At 36.2% G+C, this 17,614-nt stretch overlaps 1 protein-coding gene across 3 annotated transcripts in view; it reads right to left on the bottom strand.

Annotated features, from left to right (window-relative positions):
* Positions 1-17,614, bottom strand: part of Lama2 (laminin subunit alpha 2) — a 679,163-nt gene that overhangs the window by 48,496 nt on the left and 613,053 nt on the right. For all 3 annotated transcript variants that reach the window (XM_008827821.3, XM_029560968.1, XM_029560969.1), the window contains 6 exons: positions 13,446-13,589; positions 12,059-12,192; positions 9,833-9,992; positions 6,376-6,500; positions 1,095-1,257; positions 283-427 (listed from right to left, as the gene is read on the bottom strand). In XM_008827821.3, the coding sequence (XP_008826043.1) occupies positions 283-427; positions 1,095-1,257; positions 6,376-6,500; positions 9,833-9,992; positions 12,059-12,192; positions 13,446-13,589 (871 nt within the window). The remainder of the gene's footprint in view (positions 1-282; positions 428-1,094; positions 1,258-6,375; positions 6,501-9,832; positions 9,993-12,058; positions 12,193-13,445; positions 13,590-17,614) is intronic.

Here is a 17,614-nt window from a genome sequence, read left to right as displayed (position 1 = left end):
CCTGTTAGAGGATATAATTTTGCAAGTTGTAAGACAGGCTTATGCTTTCAAATTAAGCGCTCAGTTTCAAAAAAGAAAAATGACAGAGGACCATTTGGCTCTTCAATCAGTTGTGTCTAATCCAAACCACCTATAATCTAAGCCAAAGAAATGACTATATCAATTTTTCACAGAAGTCGTGAGTAGCTGAAATTACAGGCAAGGTCCTCCTCCTGATTAGGTTCACTGTGCTTTGGATAGCATGATTAAGGCCCACACTGCATTCCTACTTTAAGAACTCACCTTGTTTCTGAATTCTTGACAGGGTGAATGACTTCCATTTCCCATCATTATGATTTTGATTGCTGACAACGGAAGCCATTCCTGAACCCAGATCATAGCTGACTTTTATGTGCCCATCAGCGAGCTCTACACTCATGAAATCTTTCTATCAATAGAGTAAAAATATACCAGTGATTAGATACACAGAGAAATATATGGGTATTCACTTTTTTATGGGATTTATAATAGGGTTTTATGGCTAGGTTGCTGAATGTGTCACTCTGTGACAGAAATACATTTCAGAAATAGAGTCAGTGTTGTTATTTTGTGATTTTTTTTTTTTTGTCAGTGTGATGTTACGGTACAAATTGTCACAAACAAATTATTAGGATATACTCTATCATGATAGTTGTGTGAAGTGAGTTCCTTTGAACACATATTAAGCAAATCAAATGGTAAGATTTCTGAAACATTCATTAAGAAAAGTGGACCTGAGGCAAAGGAAGCCAGGGCGTATTTAGAATCACCTTCCAAGGCAAGGCTTACAGAAAATAGTAGGGAACTAGATTTTCTGCTACATTCTTTTTTTCCTAGGAAAATCATCACTGGGTGCTTCTCATAAAGACTTATCTGAGAAATTATACTGTAGAGAAAAAGTAACTCACTCGTGATTGGGGTAATCAATGAAGATGCATAAGCATTTCTATATTATTCTCAGCTACCATAAAACCATCATGGATAACTTCTAATTTTAGTTGACAATTTCACTACTAACAATTGCATTGGTAGTCTTCAAAAAAAAAAGCAAACACATTTTCCTTCTTCCTTGTTACCAGGTCTCGTGTGGCAAGGTACATCAGGAGAGCACTTGATGAAAAGGTCCGGAACTTGAACATGACTGTAGAGATGTTGGGGTACCAGCGGAGGGGGCGGCTCACCAATGCATAACCTTCTCCATCAAATTGAATAGTCCCCTCACTGTCTTCCACCTGAGGACTGAAAAGAGACATTTCATACCAGTTATACCTATTTGGTCTACTTGATCTGTCATCGTTCAATGAATCAATCTATCTCTGGGGACCGGATGACAAGTTGTTAGAGGACAGGAATACCACAAATACATCATTTATCCTTCTTCTCACCACCTCTACTTACCACTATCCCATCAAACCTCAAACCATAGTCTCTTATCTGGACTTCAGTAAGTAAGTATTCAAAGGCTAGAAGAGTGGTGTTTCAGATGATTTATATTTTAGATAAGCACTTGGTGGATAATCACACTAATATTTTAGCAATTCTTGCTGATATTTTTGCAAGCTGTCAAGAGTTTTGAGATGGACTGAAAATCCATTATTATATTTCCCATCTACATAGCATAGTGGAATATAGATCCATAACCTCTGACTATTCACCATCTAACAAATTTTCCTGGGACTTAACTAAATTCAGGCACTGAAGGTTGCCTGCATTTCATTTTGTGCTTTTTAAATTGTCTGCTTCATTAAAGAGACCATCTAGAACTTATGGGTGTCAATGTATAGCAGGCATTATCTCAGCATCTAGGGTGGCCTTTGGCTAATAGATCACAGTGAACATTTGTGGGATGATGGAGAATTTCTACAACAGATTCTTCACAGGGAATATATGCTTAATAGTGATTAAGATGAATCTTGTAAATACAATATTTGAAAAATAATGGTTTTTCCAATGTGAGGCTATCTCACCTATCTGTCTGTCCAGCCATTCATCCACCCAGCTAGTTATTTACGCTGTTGTTTCATAGTAAGTCTCATTTGTGGGGATATTTTTCAAACTTTCAATATATGCATATGAGCACGTATTTAATCTCTGAAATTTAGTGTTATATTATCTTGAGTGTAGAGGGTCTAGTACGAAATACTATGGTGCTATCATAAAAAATAGAAACCCAGAACATTATTTTATTAATTTATTCATTAAAGTACTTTAGGAGTTTATTTATCTTTATTTTATGAGTGAACGTTTTGCCTGCATGTATATATATGCACCACATGTGTATCCATTGCCTGTGGAAGCCAGAAGAGGATGCTGGATCCCCTGGAATTGGAGTTACAGGCAGTTGTAAGCTGCCATGTGTGTCATCTGGAAAAGTAGCAGTGCTCTTATAAACTGAGCCATCTCTCCAGCCCTCCTGCTTTTTTTTAGGAATATTATTTTCATGAAATCACAGTCAATGAGCAAAGCCATAGAATATAAAAATGAATTTTCTTATATAGGAAGAGCTGTTACACACATTGGACAAGTTGACTTTCTCTTGGTTCTTGGACATAGAGGGACAAAACAATAAAGACAAGATAAAAGATACTTTTTTGAGTATTTGTACAAAAATTCTAAATGAAAAACTGAGGAACTAAATTAGTTTATTAACCATAGAATTGACAGTGACTAACTTGGCTGCTGCTTGGCCTTCTTGCAGCATGGTATTGCATGACTTCTGGAGCAGTGACTAGAGATAGAGAATGTTGTGGAGAGTCTACACAGGAGTTCCTTCAAGTTCTCAGTTACTAGGACTTTGCATACCATATAGCAATGACAAGCGGGAAAACGTGGGAATCCTTTCTGTCTGATTTCGGTGTGCTTTGGAATTAAATATTGCTTCATATAACTTGCAAAATATTTGATCAAACAAACAAACTGATCCTCACTATAATTGCAGAATCAAAAGAAAAATATCAGAGTTTTAAATGTTTTGGTTTATTTAATATATTTATTTTGTTTATTTTTTGAGATGGGGTTTCAATTTGTAGTCATGGCTGATCTGGAACTTGCTTTGTAAAGTAGGCTGGCTTCAAACTCTCAGAGATCCACCAGTCTCTGTTTCCCAACTGCTGGGATTAAAAGCATGTGCCAGTACAAGCAGCCAGAGTTTAGTGTTTCTGATTCAGAAACTTAGGGCACTTAAACTCTGACATCTTTTTGTCTCTAACATCAAGTCTTCAACATGGTTTGATGGCAGGCACCCTGGAGACTACAATCAAATTTCACAAAGGTCTTGCCATAGCCATTTAACAATTCAGGTTGGAATTTCTCAAGAATGACCTAAAAGTTTCAACTACTTTTTGATTTCTAAAGTCCCTCCAACTGCAACACTGAGGATGTTTTCCTATTCAAGCAAAAGACAAATCTATGGAAAGATTTTTGGACTGGAAGTGGCCAAGCACATGCACACAGAATAGCTGTCTTCACTTAATTCATTCACTAATGTTAGCCAAAAATAGGAAACCTGGCTTTAAATAGATGACTTTAAGATGGGGAAAATGAGGTCATCTAGGTATTTGCTATAGTTTTAAAATTTGTAACAGCATACTAGATTTTTCTTCTTCATTCTGAGTTCATTTGCCTGGAAAAGTAGGTACTCTTTTAAATTTAATAAATGAAAAGCATCCTAACTTTCCTTTTATTTTTGTACTAAACCTGTGTGTCTGGTCAAGTTAATACAAATTAATTACATTCTGGAACAGCTGTGTATGACTTACACTTATTAAGTATGGGAATTAATGTTTTTTTGTCTTACTATTTAAAAATTCATAATCATTTTAATGTTCAGCTAAGTAAATTTTATTTCTAGCAGGTTTTTATATTTTAAACTTGATGTGACTGTCTATGTTTAAGAAAAATGAGTTATTATCTGGCTGATACTCTTCCTAAAACATTACAACCATATCCTTTATATTGACTACCTAATAAATGTAGACTTCTAAAAGCAACATTCTAAGTTCTCTACATAATTTTCCCAGCCCACCTCCTTTAGACTCATCTTTTATATTTTGTCCTATAAAATCAATTCTTCTCCTTAAATGGAATGATTGGTCTTTATGCTAAAATATGACAAATATTTTCCTGAAAATAAAAGAAAAACAAAAAATATCTGGAGTTCTATTAATAATCTTGTTACAAATAGAAGGGCATATGCAGCAATAGTGTTGGAGAAGATCATTCAAAACTTACTAAGCTACGTAATCAATGCACGAAAACACTAACAACAATAATCAAAAAAGATTCATTAAAAATCCCAAACATGGACTTTTTTTGTGAACATAGAACTTCACTTCCAAAAGAAAAGACAAGGGTAGTTTGATGACAGGGAGTATAAAGGAGGGTTGACATTCAGAGTGTTGGGGTTATAATGACAACGCACCCCGAGAGGGAACAGGGCAAGGGCACTGACTCTCTCAGACTTGTTAAATCTTTTCATTGGACTTTTACCCTTTCTTAAGGCATACCTCAAGTCTTGCTTCCTTGATAAAGCAGATTTTTAATGTTCTTTAAAAATTTTTTAAATTTTATGTGTATGAGTGTCTTTTCCTGCATGTATGTAAGCGCATCACATGCATGCAGTACCTGCAGAAGTCAGAAGAAGGCATCAGATCCCCTGTAACTGGATTTACAGACTGTTGTTAGCTGTCATGTGGGTGCTGGGAATTGAACCTGGGCCATATGCAAGAGTAGCCAGCGCTCTTAACCTCTGAGTCATCTCTCCAGCCCCAGATTTTGGTGTTCTTAACCTAAAGTTATACTGTGTATCCCTTCAAAAAAGTTTTAGTATGCTTTATATTTTGACCACTTAACCAATCCTACAAATGGCCTAGATAAAGCATCACACATTAGTAGTGGAAGGTGTTTACAGAACTGACGATTAATGTGATAATCTTACATGATACGCATGGCTAAGAGAACATTTGATGTTTTAGAATAACCAGTCATGTTCAGCTGGTGGCCCATGGCATCCCAGAATAGCTATGAATGCAGCCCAGCATAATTGTAGATGACAATATCTTGCTGAATGTCAAATAGTTAGACATCCTTGTAAGATTTTTTTCATTGTTTTTGCTGTAGACTTTTGAAAATGCTACTTAGAAGTTTACCAGGAAAAAATGTTTAGGGAAACTTTGGACCTCATGTATCCCAGGCTGGTCTTGAATTTGCAATCTTCCTACTTCAGAGTTCTCAGTGCTGGGATTACAGGCATGTGCCAGAGAACCTGGCATTGAACCTCATTGTTCAATTGAAAAAAATTGTAGAGACAACTCTCCATATTAAATGTTTGGATATTGTAAATAAAAGTCTTCTTAAATAGGTCAGGTTTTCAGGCTTTTGAACTATCCCATGTCATGTGGATAAGTTTATAATACCAAAGGAAAGACTCTCAAGTGAAAACTTTTAGAGATTCTTCTTTCATGGAATTGTAGAGATGCTGATGTAGCTCTCATATTAATGGAGTCTTAAGGCTTGGAAGTGTCCATGTGCTCTTTAAATTAGAGTTAAAAATACAAACTTCTTAGCACCTTTTAATTTCTACATATGTCATATTAACCCTTTATTTAGTATGTATTTCAGTGTTTTAACAATATAGTTAAATTATTTTTAGGCTTAGGTGATTAGAAGGTCTATCTTTTCATGTGGAGAAATTTCTTACTTTTAGTTTACCATTTTTATATTTTCTATTCATGTTTCTAAAAACATATTTTATATATATATGTATATGTATTATGTGCTGCATATACTTTCCCATTCCTGTTTGTTCTAGACTATCTTATATTTGATAATGTGTGTTGTAATACTTCCTCCAGAACTGACTGGGCCACTTGTTATCTCTTTCCCCTTAAGAAGAATCTCAAAGTCCCATGGTTTTCCTCATAAGACCTTGTATGTCAGTTTGTAAACTCCTATAGGAAATGAAATGTGGGCTAAGACTCTAAAACTCTAAATGTATTCTTCACTTTAAGGAGTTCTCTCTTTATGAAATAATAATTATGACCAGAAGACATCCATAGATAAGCAGACCCTCCCAGACCTGAAGAGACTCTGGCATAAAAGGAGATCATAGTCTTAATTGACTGTGGTTCAAATCTCTTATCATTGCAGATTTTATAAAAACTTGTGACCGTGTAAATGTACTGTAGGGCATCTTCAAGGTCCTTGGAAAATGCCTGCACATATGGTCAGGGACTTGACGTTTCATTCACTTCTGGTAAATCACAATTATTTCAAACCTGTTCCACATCACAATAGACTATTACACAATAAAATATAAACTTCGTTATGCTCAGGACAAACCTTCAAATTTCAACTAACCTGACAGTACATCCTTTGCAGTCACCTTCTATTTCCCGGAAGTTCCATAAACCTATAGGTTTGCTGTCAAAGTATGTTTCTCCCATACAGCCAGTAAATGTGATCACACGTACAGCATCAGCCTTCTGCAGAGAGACACATGGCATTTGTTAGAGTTTAGGATTTGTGAATTATTAGTGGCAGAATGCAGAATGGCTATGATATAGTCATTAAGATAGTCTTGGTATTCTTCTTTTGACCATATTATACCCTCAAAGCTATTACAAGATGGATCGAAAAGGGGAAAGCTGGAATAGTTCATCATTGGCTCTTGATTATTCTTAATAAACTACCTGAAATGGGACTTCATTTCCCACTGGGTGTAGTATATGCATTAGTAAAGGCAAATGTTTTTCATGTCCTTGGGTAATTGATTCCAGAACTCTCACTGATACTCAATCTTCAAATGCTGAAATCTTTTGTATGAGATGGGGTAGTATTTATATGTACATTTTCCAATAGACTTCATATGATCTCTAGATTACTTATGAAATCTAACATAAATGCTGTGTAATCAGCTGTCAAACTATACTGTTTAGGAAAAGAAGGCAAGAAAGTATCTGCAAATCTTCAATGTAGATTCAATTTTATATTTCAAACATTTTCCATTCCTTGTTGATTGAACATGAGGATGGAGAATCCATATATACCAAGGGCAAAATGTTAACAATTTCCAGCTTCTAACCTTAGACTAACTGTTGAGCTTTCCCACAGACATCTGTAGTATGGGATTGTTGTGAAAATTAAATTAGTTTTATAATCCTAAATTCAGTGCAAGATATGATCTCTTTCATTTGTGGATCTTACCTCCAAATCCTTAGATATGAGAATATATCCTTATGTAACTGCAGGAGCCATGGGGGTAAAGGGGAAGAAGGAGCCCCGGGGAGGAGGATAATTGGAGACAGGCGTTATCAAGGGGGAAATAGGGAAAATGGGGATACTTTACCTGGAGGAAGGAGGGAGGGTATAAAGGGGGAGAAAGAAGTGATACAAATAGTGTTTAGGGGGTGTGAAAATCCAGAGGGAAATGTATTGGTTCAAAGACCTACTGAAATACACACACACACACACACACACACACACACACACACACATGAATGCGTGTGTATAACTGAAGGTGACATAACAAAAAACAGTGCTAAACACGAAAAACCTTCCTTTGAGTTGTTGGCCAGAGTAGTCCAAGAGATTCCCAAAATAACACAGGCTATTGCCACAGCCCTTAAATACCTCCCAGAACTTGAAGGTAAGACTCTATTGCTAAAGAAAGGACATATTTTAGGCACAGAACTTGGAGTCATTGAGCTGGAACTGACCTGGAAACCTCTTCCCTGAAGACTAGTTCTCATAGCATTAGAGGATATGATGCATGCTGTTAAGGGAGAAAACCAATGGTCCAACACAGCTATAAAGCCCAATTCAGTAATAATCACAATGACTAGCACAGCAAACTATTAGTGCAGAGGCAGCACTTTTATCTTGGGGATAATCAACAGCTATCTAATTGTGCTTAAAGTCTGCTCAACGGGAGGGAACTCATATGTGGTACTGTAAACATAGCTAAATACACATGACTGGAGTCATCATAGATGCTATAGAAAGACTTATGTCTGTCACAGCCCTAGAAAAATCTAGTTTCTTACTATATGCTAAATATGTATCATTATATTTATAGACAAATATACCTCCCACCACTCATCAAGAAGCTTCTTTTTACAGACTTCCACAACTGGACAAATGCAGAGAATGTGTCTGTGAGATGCCTAGCCATAAGTGACACATTTACAATGGAACCTCTACACCTAAGACTCAAGGAACATCAACTTCTTATATTGAAAACCTAACCCTGACAGTGTGGGAACTTTGGGTAGTTAGATCATGAAGGCAGACTTTCCATGAATAGGATTAGTACCCTTGTAGAAGAGACTCAAATAAACTTATTTACTATTTTTAACATGAAAGGACATAAGATGGTATCTTCCATGTAGAAATTACTCTCATTGAACACAAATCTGTTGGCACCTTGGTCTGGGACTTCTCAGCTTCCAGCACTATGAGAAATTTGTTTATTTTTTCAAACAATCCAATTTTATGATATTTTTGTTATAGCTGGCCAAACAGACTAAGACATACCTTTTGGGGTTGTTGTGGAGATTAAATGAGTAGTTATGTAAATGTTTTGGAACCTTACTTAGCATATAGTACAGGCTATAAAATGCCTTTAAATTTTATTGTGTCCTTAAATAGGAAGCACAACATACATTTCACTGTCCTTTTTGCATAGAGAAAAGTGAAGTTCAAGGGGTTAAATGTCTCGCCCAAGGTCATATTTGAGTAGTAGAGAGAAGGAAATCCTACATAGATGTGATTTAAAAATTCACAACTTTTATGCTTCTATGTGATACTCTAGATTGATCTTTTAGGAAGCAGGGAAACTTGTCAATATGAATGTAATACTAGGTATCACATGTATTTATATGTAGTTCTATGGAATGAGGACTAAGTGTGTAGTTGAGGAATCAGCTCTCACACTTCAGACTCACATTTCCTACACAAAGCAGAGAGAACACTTCACTCTAAGTGAAGGTTGAGCTCTCATAAATTTGGGGTCACACTGGCTTTTCACATTTTCTGACTAATCTCATCCCAGGGTGATTTTGACAAGTCTGGGATTATCCATTATATTCGGGTGTGCTCTTGCATCTCACCCACAGGTCGTTTTTCAACACCTAATTCCATTTAATCAACATAAGCTACTTTCAAATGCAAGCACTTCGCAATTTGAAATGCACAAGGACCTGCCATGAAGCAATTATGAATATTAAGTGCAAAGCTCTGTAAGGGTAGAAGAGCAACTCAACTCTTCAAAGCAGATCATCATTTGAAAGCTTTTGGCTCCTGTGATATTTCCTGAGGATTCATAAATATTTTAATTAGATATATGAACTTTATAGAACTTCATATTTATAAATCATAAGTTGATTTAGAAAATTATGTATATTTAAGGAACACTTCACTCTTGAGGTGACTGAAACAAGAATATTTCAAAAAAACTTATCTCACAGATAAAGATTAAGCTGCTATCGAAGGTTTACAAATATGGTCTCTCTAGATCGAATGCTATAAGTCAAAGAAGAAAGTTCTGTTGGACATCATGACACATGCCTGTCATCCTAGCAACTGGCAGGCTGAGATAGGAAGATGACAAATTCAAAGTCCATCTTGGCTACATTGCAAGACTCTATCTCAAAAAACAAAGCAAAGTAAAACAAATTACCACAGAAGAATATTCTTATGGAAAATAAGTTTATGTTTCACAAACATAAGTAAAAGTGGACAGGTTTTTGCAGAATTCTACCATGCCTTCTAGCCATCCATAAAAATGAAAGTAAAAGGCCAGGAAAGAGCACATTACCTTTATTTTCCCAGTCAAGCCACCAACAAACAGCATTGCATTTGCATCCACATCTAGAATGGTGTACCCCGGGGGAGACACTGAGTGGTAGGTGCTGGGCACAATGCTGGCTTTGGGCCCATCCAGGGCTCTCACAGAAATAGATCCATTTCTTCCAGTTCTTCAAACACACATGCACATTAAAATGAAGGGAAAAGAGGTACAGAAAATGACATTTGCATCACATTTTTAACAAGATTTCAAAGAAAAAAAAATGAAGAGTCATCTTGAAAAACTTCAGATAACTGGACACTTAGGTCCAAGTATTCCAGATTCACAGTATTTCAAATTGACACCCAGAGTCTGATTTTTGCTCTATGTTTACTGTCAGACTCAAAAAGGAAGAGAGAATAACATAGCCTGATTCTGTGTGTGTCCACTGATATGAAAGGACACAGCAGCAATTAGCTGATGGAATTATTATAAATCAAGTGGAAAGCCTCGTCCCCCTTGCTTGATAAAATAATTTACTGTTTTCTAATGTGTGCAACCTAAACAAGTTTTATTACTTCATTTAGTATTTTGTCAAATTTAATTTGGCAAGTGAACCCAAATGAGCCACCCTTCTGCAGCACGAGCTGTATGATTTTGCCTAAAATTCCTTATAATGGATCCATATTTGCTGAAGTGGTTTTCCCAGAATTGTAGACCTTTTATTGTTTGCCATATCATCTTACTGTATACAGTATAACAGCTAATTTTCAGAGCTGTGCATACAAATTTACAGAAGTACATTTTAAATTCAATTAGGAGAACTTTGAAAGTCATTGTCACTTTAATTCATTTTCTTTCTTAAGTGATCCATTTCCATGAGTTGTTAAATATGAAAATCTGGGCTTTCTTCTGAGATGGAGTCATAACAAAACTTCATTGTGATAGTCCCTCCCCCTGCTGTCTCATTTTGGTAAACTCTTCATCTTTGAGAGGATAGTACTAAGTGAATCACACGGCAACAAAAGAGTACAGCTGATCAACTTGGGTTCTTGAACAGAATGAATCTATTCTGATAGACCTGTACTTTGTGAGAATAAATGCCCTTAAACCCAGAGAAGTATACATATACAGATTTTGTTGAATATTTTAAAAGGAATTAAAATGACGGCTTCTCCTTAAGTCTTCTTTTAAACATTTTTTTTGTGTGTCTGCACATGCAATGTGGAGGTCCAATGCTCACACTGAGTCTTCCTCAACTCCTTCCCACCATATCCTTTGAGGGAACATCTTGAAGCTCAGCTGAGTTTGCTGATATAACTTGTTGAGATAGGCAGTTTGTTCTGGACTCGTCTGTCTCTGCCTTCTGATTACTGGAATTTCTGGTGGGCCCCACACCGGTATTTATATGATTTGGGGGGGATCTGAACTCTGGTCTTAACACTCGCACAGCAAGCATTTTATTCACTGAGCTATCTCCCCAGTCCTTCTTTTAAACGTTTTATTGTAGAAAATTGTAAATTTCTCAAAGCTAAATGACACTGTATGAACCTCTCACTTAAAACCAAAAATAACCAGTTCACCAAGTCCTCACCTTTCTCTGATCCGTTTCACACCATCTTGAGTCTTTAAACAATACCAATCAACTGTTTGCAAGGTACAAAGACTTACTCAGGGTTTAGTGGGGAGTTGAGAATTGGAGAAAGAGAAATTGGGGGGGCACTAAGGATCAGAATGAACCTTATATGCTACAAGAGTTGAAAAAATGAATTAACTGATTCAACTCTGTAACTTTTCATTTTCAATAGTATGGATGGACCTGCATATTAGATACAGGAACCAGCATTTTGACACAGAATATGCCTGTAGGCGGGGATTCTAAACAGACTAAAGAGGACCTGAGCACACAGAGATAATAACGGAGATTTTTGTGTTCTCTTTCATATGAACAAGTATCTGCATTTTTTTCTTTTTCCTTTTCAGGTGAGTTAAGCTGTCTGAAACAGTTTTTCTCATTCCACTCCAACTCTTATCAGAAAACTGATAAGGGGTTAGAATTGGACTGGCCACTCTGGTTAGTACGTTGAATGCACATCTGTTCCCAGCAGGAATGACAAATCCACATTTTCACACATTTAGTCATCTAATACAAAACTTTCACATGCGTATTTATATTCACACACAGCTACATTATTGAAACGGCAATAGAATTCTGTTGCTCATCTATTGTTATCTTAATCTTTATTGAAAAGTTACCTTGACGCTTCAATACGGTACCAATTTGAGTCATCGATAGTCAAATCTGGATACTCTACACGCCCAACTCCAGAGCCCACATCCCAGAGGAAGCTTACTTTGCCTTTACGCATTTCTATGGCGAGAAAGTCAATCTAGTTCAAAGAAATGTGAAAATAATACACCAGATATAAATCATTCTGAAAGAGGAGGCCTCTGGAGCACTTTTCCAGCAGCATGTGAAACAACTGTATTAAGAATTCTTCAGTTTTCAGTCAGCGCACTGACAGTCACCACACCCTCTATAAGAGGGAGTTCTGATTTTTTAGAAAACATTTTATTTATTATTTTAATTTACATATATGGGTGTATTGCCTGGATGTATGTAAGTGCACCCATGTCATGCAATGCCCAAGGAGGTAAAAAGATGGTGTGAGGTCCCCTGGAAGTTATGGACAGTTGTTAGCTGCCATGTGGGTGCTGGGAACTGAACCTGGGTCCTATACAAGAGCTCTTAACCACTGAGCCATCTCTCCCGCCCCTGATTTTTTTTAACCCCATGTGAGCTAAATTTCCTTCTATGAATGGCAAGTACTAGCTCATGCCACAGCCAGTCTATTTAAAAATCTTATTCCTTGGGGATCCCTACACTGCAAAGTCAAGTCATTGAAATGGAAAGAACTGGAGTTTTGAGGTGGATTTCTTGTGCAGCTTCAGTTTCAATCATAAATTCAACAAGTCAGAAGAGTTTACATTGGTAAGAAATTTGTATACAATTTGTAATTTTCATTTCATTAACATGAAAAATTAGATCTGAAGAGATGGCTCAGCAGTTAAGAGTACTGACTGCTCTTGCAGAGGACTCGGGCTCTATTCCCAGCACCCACATGACGGCTACAAACTGTCCTTAACTCCAGCTCCAGGGGAATCCAAAACCCTCTTCTGACCTCTGCGGCACTGCACGACATGGGTGCACCCATATACATGCAGGCAATACACTCATACACATAAAATAAAAATAATAAATAAAATATAAAAAACATGAAAAATTATTATAATGTCTTAGTTTGCGAAGAGAAAATATAGTCTTTATTCCTAGAATAGGTTTTCTTCTTAAATAGCTAGACTCTGAAAACATAATTCAGAATAAATGTGGGCCTACCAGCAAATGAAAACAGATATGCCTAAACTCTGTAAAGGATCATCTCCTGTTTATTTGCTTCTAACTTAATTTGACATCTCAGAATTTTGTGAAGTAAGAGTCCATGGAGTTCAAACCTGAGAGTCTACATTAAGATAATCTAGGGGATGTTATTCTAGGTTCTATATGTTTTCCCCGTTATCAGAATTAACCTCTGACCTTTATACATACATAGTAGCTTAGAGAAAAGCTGTACATAATACTCACAAATTTGGCGCTTCCAAGGTAAAAAAGAAGGTTGTCAGCAACAGCTGTCTTGACATTAACAATAATATTATTGTAGCTTCCTTTCTTGATTTCTGGCTTGTATGTTCGAATACAATCTCCTCCTGAAGACACAGATACTTTGATCTTCAAGAAAAACAAGGTAAAAAGACCTATGACTAAATCTCTTCAAAAGTTTGAAGCAGTTCCCAAACAACCTCCAAGCCATCATGATTCTTTTCTTTGAAGCAATTTTTCAGTCATCAAATAGCATCATTGAATTCCCCTCTGTAGATACATTCTACTCATTAGGGGGTCAGTTTTCCCCTAGCATTTTGCCAATGAGCTGTTCCAGGTTCTCCATCCTATTTGTTTCCATGTTACTATTTTTGAATTATGCAGCTAACAAATTCTTACCTTCATACAATTCTCCCTTACAGAAACTTTTCAAAAGAGGGATTTTATACAAAATAAATAGGAATGATCTTCATTAAGTTTATTTAATGAAATTTTGTAATTCAAATTTCAGTAATTTTGATATCACTCAGAGTAGGTATCCAATTTTTATTTAGTTTTCAAGAGGATATTATCAACCCTCTCATGCACTTACTCAAAAGAGGCCAAATAGATTTTGTTCTAGATCTTCTAACAATAAGAATATTAATCATTCTTCTCAGAACATATATTTTGGGATAAATTATACTTTCTTATTAGGTTACCAGGAAATGAGATGGAAATAATTTCCAAATGTCTGTCACTACTAATATATATAACAGCTTCTTTCCTTTCTGAATAGTACTTCAAAAATTACTATAAATTGCTGAGAATGGAATCCTTCTGTGAATAGAATGACACTGTTCATGCCAATTTTTACTTGTATTCAAGGAGCCTTCGTTCAATCACAAATAACACTATTTGATTATTGGATTTAATTTCCTTTCGGCCAGGTACAAAAATCACCATCAGAGATGTACTTTTCAGATAGCACTGTAGTTGACTGGATGCAGAGTAGCTGTTACTTTGGTGATTGATGGTGCTCCAAGTAGGAGGCAGAGCCAAAGAAGATGTGAGAACTGCTTTGCCACTTCCCCAGATGTCCAAGTTCGGGAGGCCTGCAGGCCTTCACAGCAGTGACCTTCCATTTGTCCATGTCTTCCTGCACGTTCTGCTTTTCATATAGCAGACTTGGAGAAGCACCAACTAGTATTATTATTTCTATGAGAAATTTGTGCAGACTCCATAGAAGATAAACTAGGCTACCAAACCAAACTCCATACTATGGTAAGATAAGGTGGTGCCTTCAAGAGTCACATTTGGGTGTGAGGGCAGGGAACATTGTGGCTCCTCTCTATTAGTCTGAGGAGATGTTAAATGCAGAATTGGTTGTATTCATAAAAGAAAAATGAAGGAGAGATATTTGGGTACTGAAAAGCATGTGAATTCACATTTGGGAACTTCCACTGAAAAGATAGATCTGCTAGTTCTCCAGTAGACATAGGCCATGTGCTTGGCAACTGTTTCCTATCCTGATATGCTAAACAATCTATGCAGAGGAAACTACTCTGGGACAAAATGGGCTTTTTTTGGTTGTCTGAAGCTGGAATGGTCTAGGAAATCTACTTAGATGATTTTGTGCCATTGTCCCCTCCAGGGTGTGATCCAGCCTTCAACTGATTGATCAGGACCAAAGATCATTTTGGATCTCAGAACATTTGGTTTGTGTCCTTGTAAGTTGGTCTTAGTACTGTGGTTTTCAGTTAGAAAGTGAGTTTTTTGCTTCACTTATGATGAAATTTTCTTTCTATGTGGTACAAAGTAGCTGAATCAAAATGAATTACAGAAAACCTGCGCCAGGGAACATAAAGTTTTACCCTGCGTGTTAATACTGCGAAATAGAGTGCAATGGGAGTTGGCAAAGAATGTCATGTGGCAGAGACACAGCTGTGCAAAGAGTTACCCAAGAGCTCACAGATGAAAAGGATAAAGCAACACAAAGGGAAGACAGTATAATAGAAGGCAGGTAGGGAAAAATGCAGTCTTCAGATATCTGTAATATTCAAGGAAAGGTATAATGTATAGTACATTTTCAGGAACTTGTAGCAAGTGAACCAAAAACTTCATGAGAAAAGACTGGAATTGAGCAGATTTAGTATCTGAGGCAAGTCATAAATGCCCTTGATATCATAAGAGGATCAAAGAGAACAAGAAATCAAGATCTGAACACAATTCATGAATAGAATTAAATAATAGACTCAACCATCCCTGGCAGGAAATCACATTCAGAATCATAGTGGGACTTGATTAGTAATGAAAAGAAACCGTGTGTAGTCTGTTTTATCTTTACTTCATACATGCTTTATAGATTTACCTCTAAGGTCATCTTATGACTACTTTATTCTTAAATAATACATGTTTCTTAGATGAACTCAATTAATGCTTGTTGGTTATTGCTTAGGGATGAAATGATTGAGTATGTGGACTGTGTGACCATTTGGCCACAAGACAGGTTTCAGACTTTGTCTATACGACAATGGTAGAAATAATGGAGTTCAGAACTGGGACACTGAAGGAGGTGCTGTGGAGAAAAGACACAGTGCTCAAGTGAACAGCTGAAGCTGCACCCGAGAACTCAGCCCGAGTGTGGTCACTTTCAAAGTGAACAGCTTCATTTCACTTCGATTTATAGCAAATGTACTTTATAGCATAGTTTAAATACCTAAAAAGTATGAGTTTTTGAAGAAAATCACATTGGTATGTTCAGTGTTTTAGCAATTAATATTGTAAAGCAACCTATTTCTATTATGCATATAGACACCTTCTGAACTAGCTGTTTTCTGGTTTCTGGTTTTGAATAAATTCCCCAAACATGAAAATTTCAGGCATCCAGCATGAGCCCTGCCCTTCACAGTAGGTGCCTGTGACACCTGATGAACCCAGCATACCCTACTGGACTCCACCATCTCGTAAACTGTTGCCAAATAGTTCATAATTACAAATTGCCTCTTGTAAATACAGTGTGATTTCCAATTATAGATGAATTTTTAATCAACTTACAGGAGACAAATCAAAATATAATATCTATACATCTCTTTAAGGGAAACATATCCTTTTAAGAGTGGTGAAATTTCTAAAATACAAATATCTTATTGGGAAGTTTTGCTATACCAATTACTATATTTCTAATGTAACAACTTGGTAAGAATTCTAAAAATATGAGTAAATTAGATGTTTCTAAGTTGTTTCTTGTACAGCATTATTTACCGGCTAATCATAATAAATTAAACATTACAGGATATACCATTATGCTATATAATTGATTTTCACTGTATTTTTCATCTAGCAACATGTCATCTATATAAAATCAGCAATAGCTACTCAATTATACAATCAACAAATTAAAAGGAAACTACTTAGAAATAAATGTGTTTAATTTCTTAGGTAAGAATGTCTTTCCTGGACTGGTGAGATAGCTCAGTAGGGTAAAGGTGTTTGTTGTTGAACTTAATGAACTGAGTTTGATCTGTAGGACCTGTATGACAGAAAAAGAGAATGGACCACCATTAGTTGTCCTCTGACCTCCATATGTGCACTGTGGCATGTACTTCTCCAATAAATAGATGTAAAAATAAAATAAATGCATAAGGAATAAATGTTTTTCTTAATTTTAATATTGAGTATGTGAGGGTCAAATTTAGATGCCCTTGTCAAGTTGCAGATAAATTTACATGTCAGAAGATGTAATCTTCAAGGGATGGGAATGTAACTTAGTATTTGCTTAGCAAATGACAGGTCCTGAGTACAATCACTAGTGCAACAACCAAAAATAAGGAAGAGGAAGAAAAAAAGGAGGAGGAGGAGGAGTTGTTTGGGAAGAGGGAGAAAAGAAGGGAGGAAGGAAGGAAGGAAGGAAAGAAGAGAGAAGGAAAGAAAGAAAGGAGAAAGAAGGAAATAAAACTTTCAGTTAGAATAAAATTCCTCTGAATGGCTGCTTAGATATTTCTAATATTCAGTATTTCTAGCATTCAACCGAATAGATTACAAAAGCAATGTGTATTGTTGTAACTTCCACTTTTAAAATTGAATGAATTCCTTGAAAGGAATGGGTAATGGTTACTCTTCTATCACTATTTAAGACTATTCTTATCACTATTTCAGACTATTCTTTCTCTTTG

The sequence above is a fragment of the Nannospalax galili genome, unplaced genomic scaffold (assembly GCF_000622305.1).
Source record: "Nannospalax galili isolate Female #2095 unplaced genomic scaffold, S.galili_v1.0 scaffold53, whole genome shotgun sequence".
Taxonomy (NCBI): Eukaryota; Metazoa; Chordata; class Mammalia; order Rodentia; family Spalacidae; genus Nannospalax; species Nannospalax galili.
Note: the sequence above shows the minus strand (reverse complement) of the source record. Positions and strands in the feature narration are given on the sequence as shown.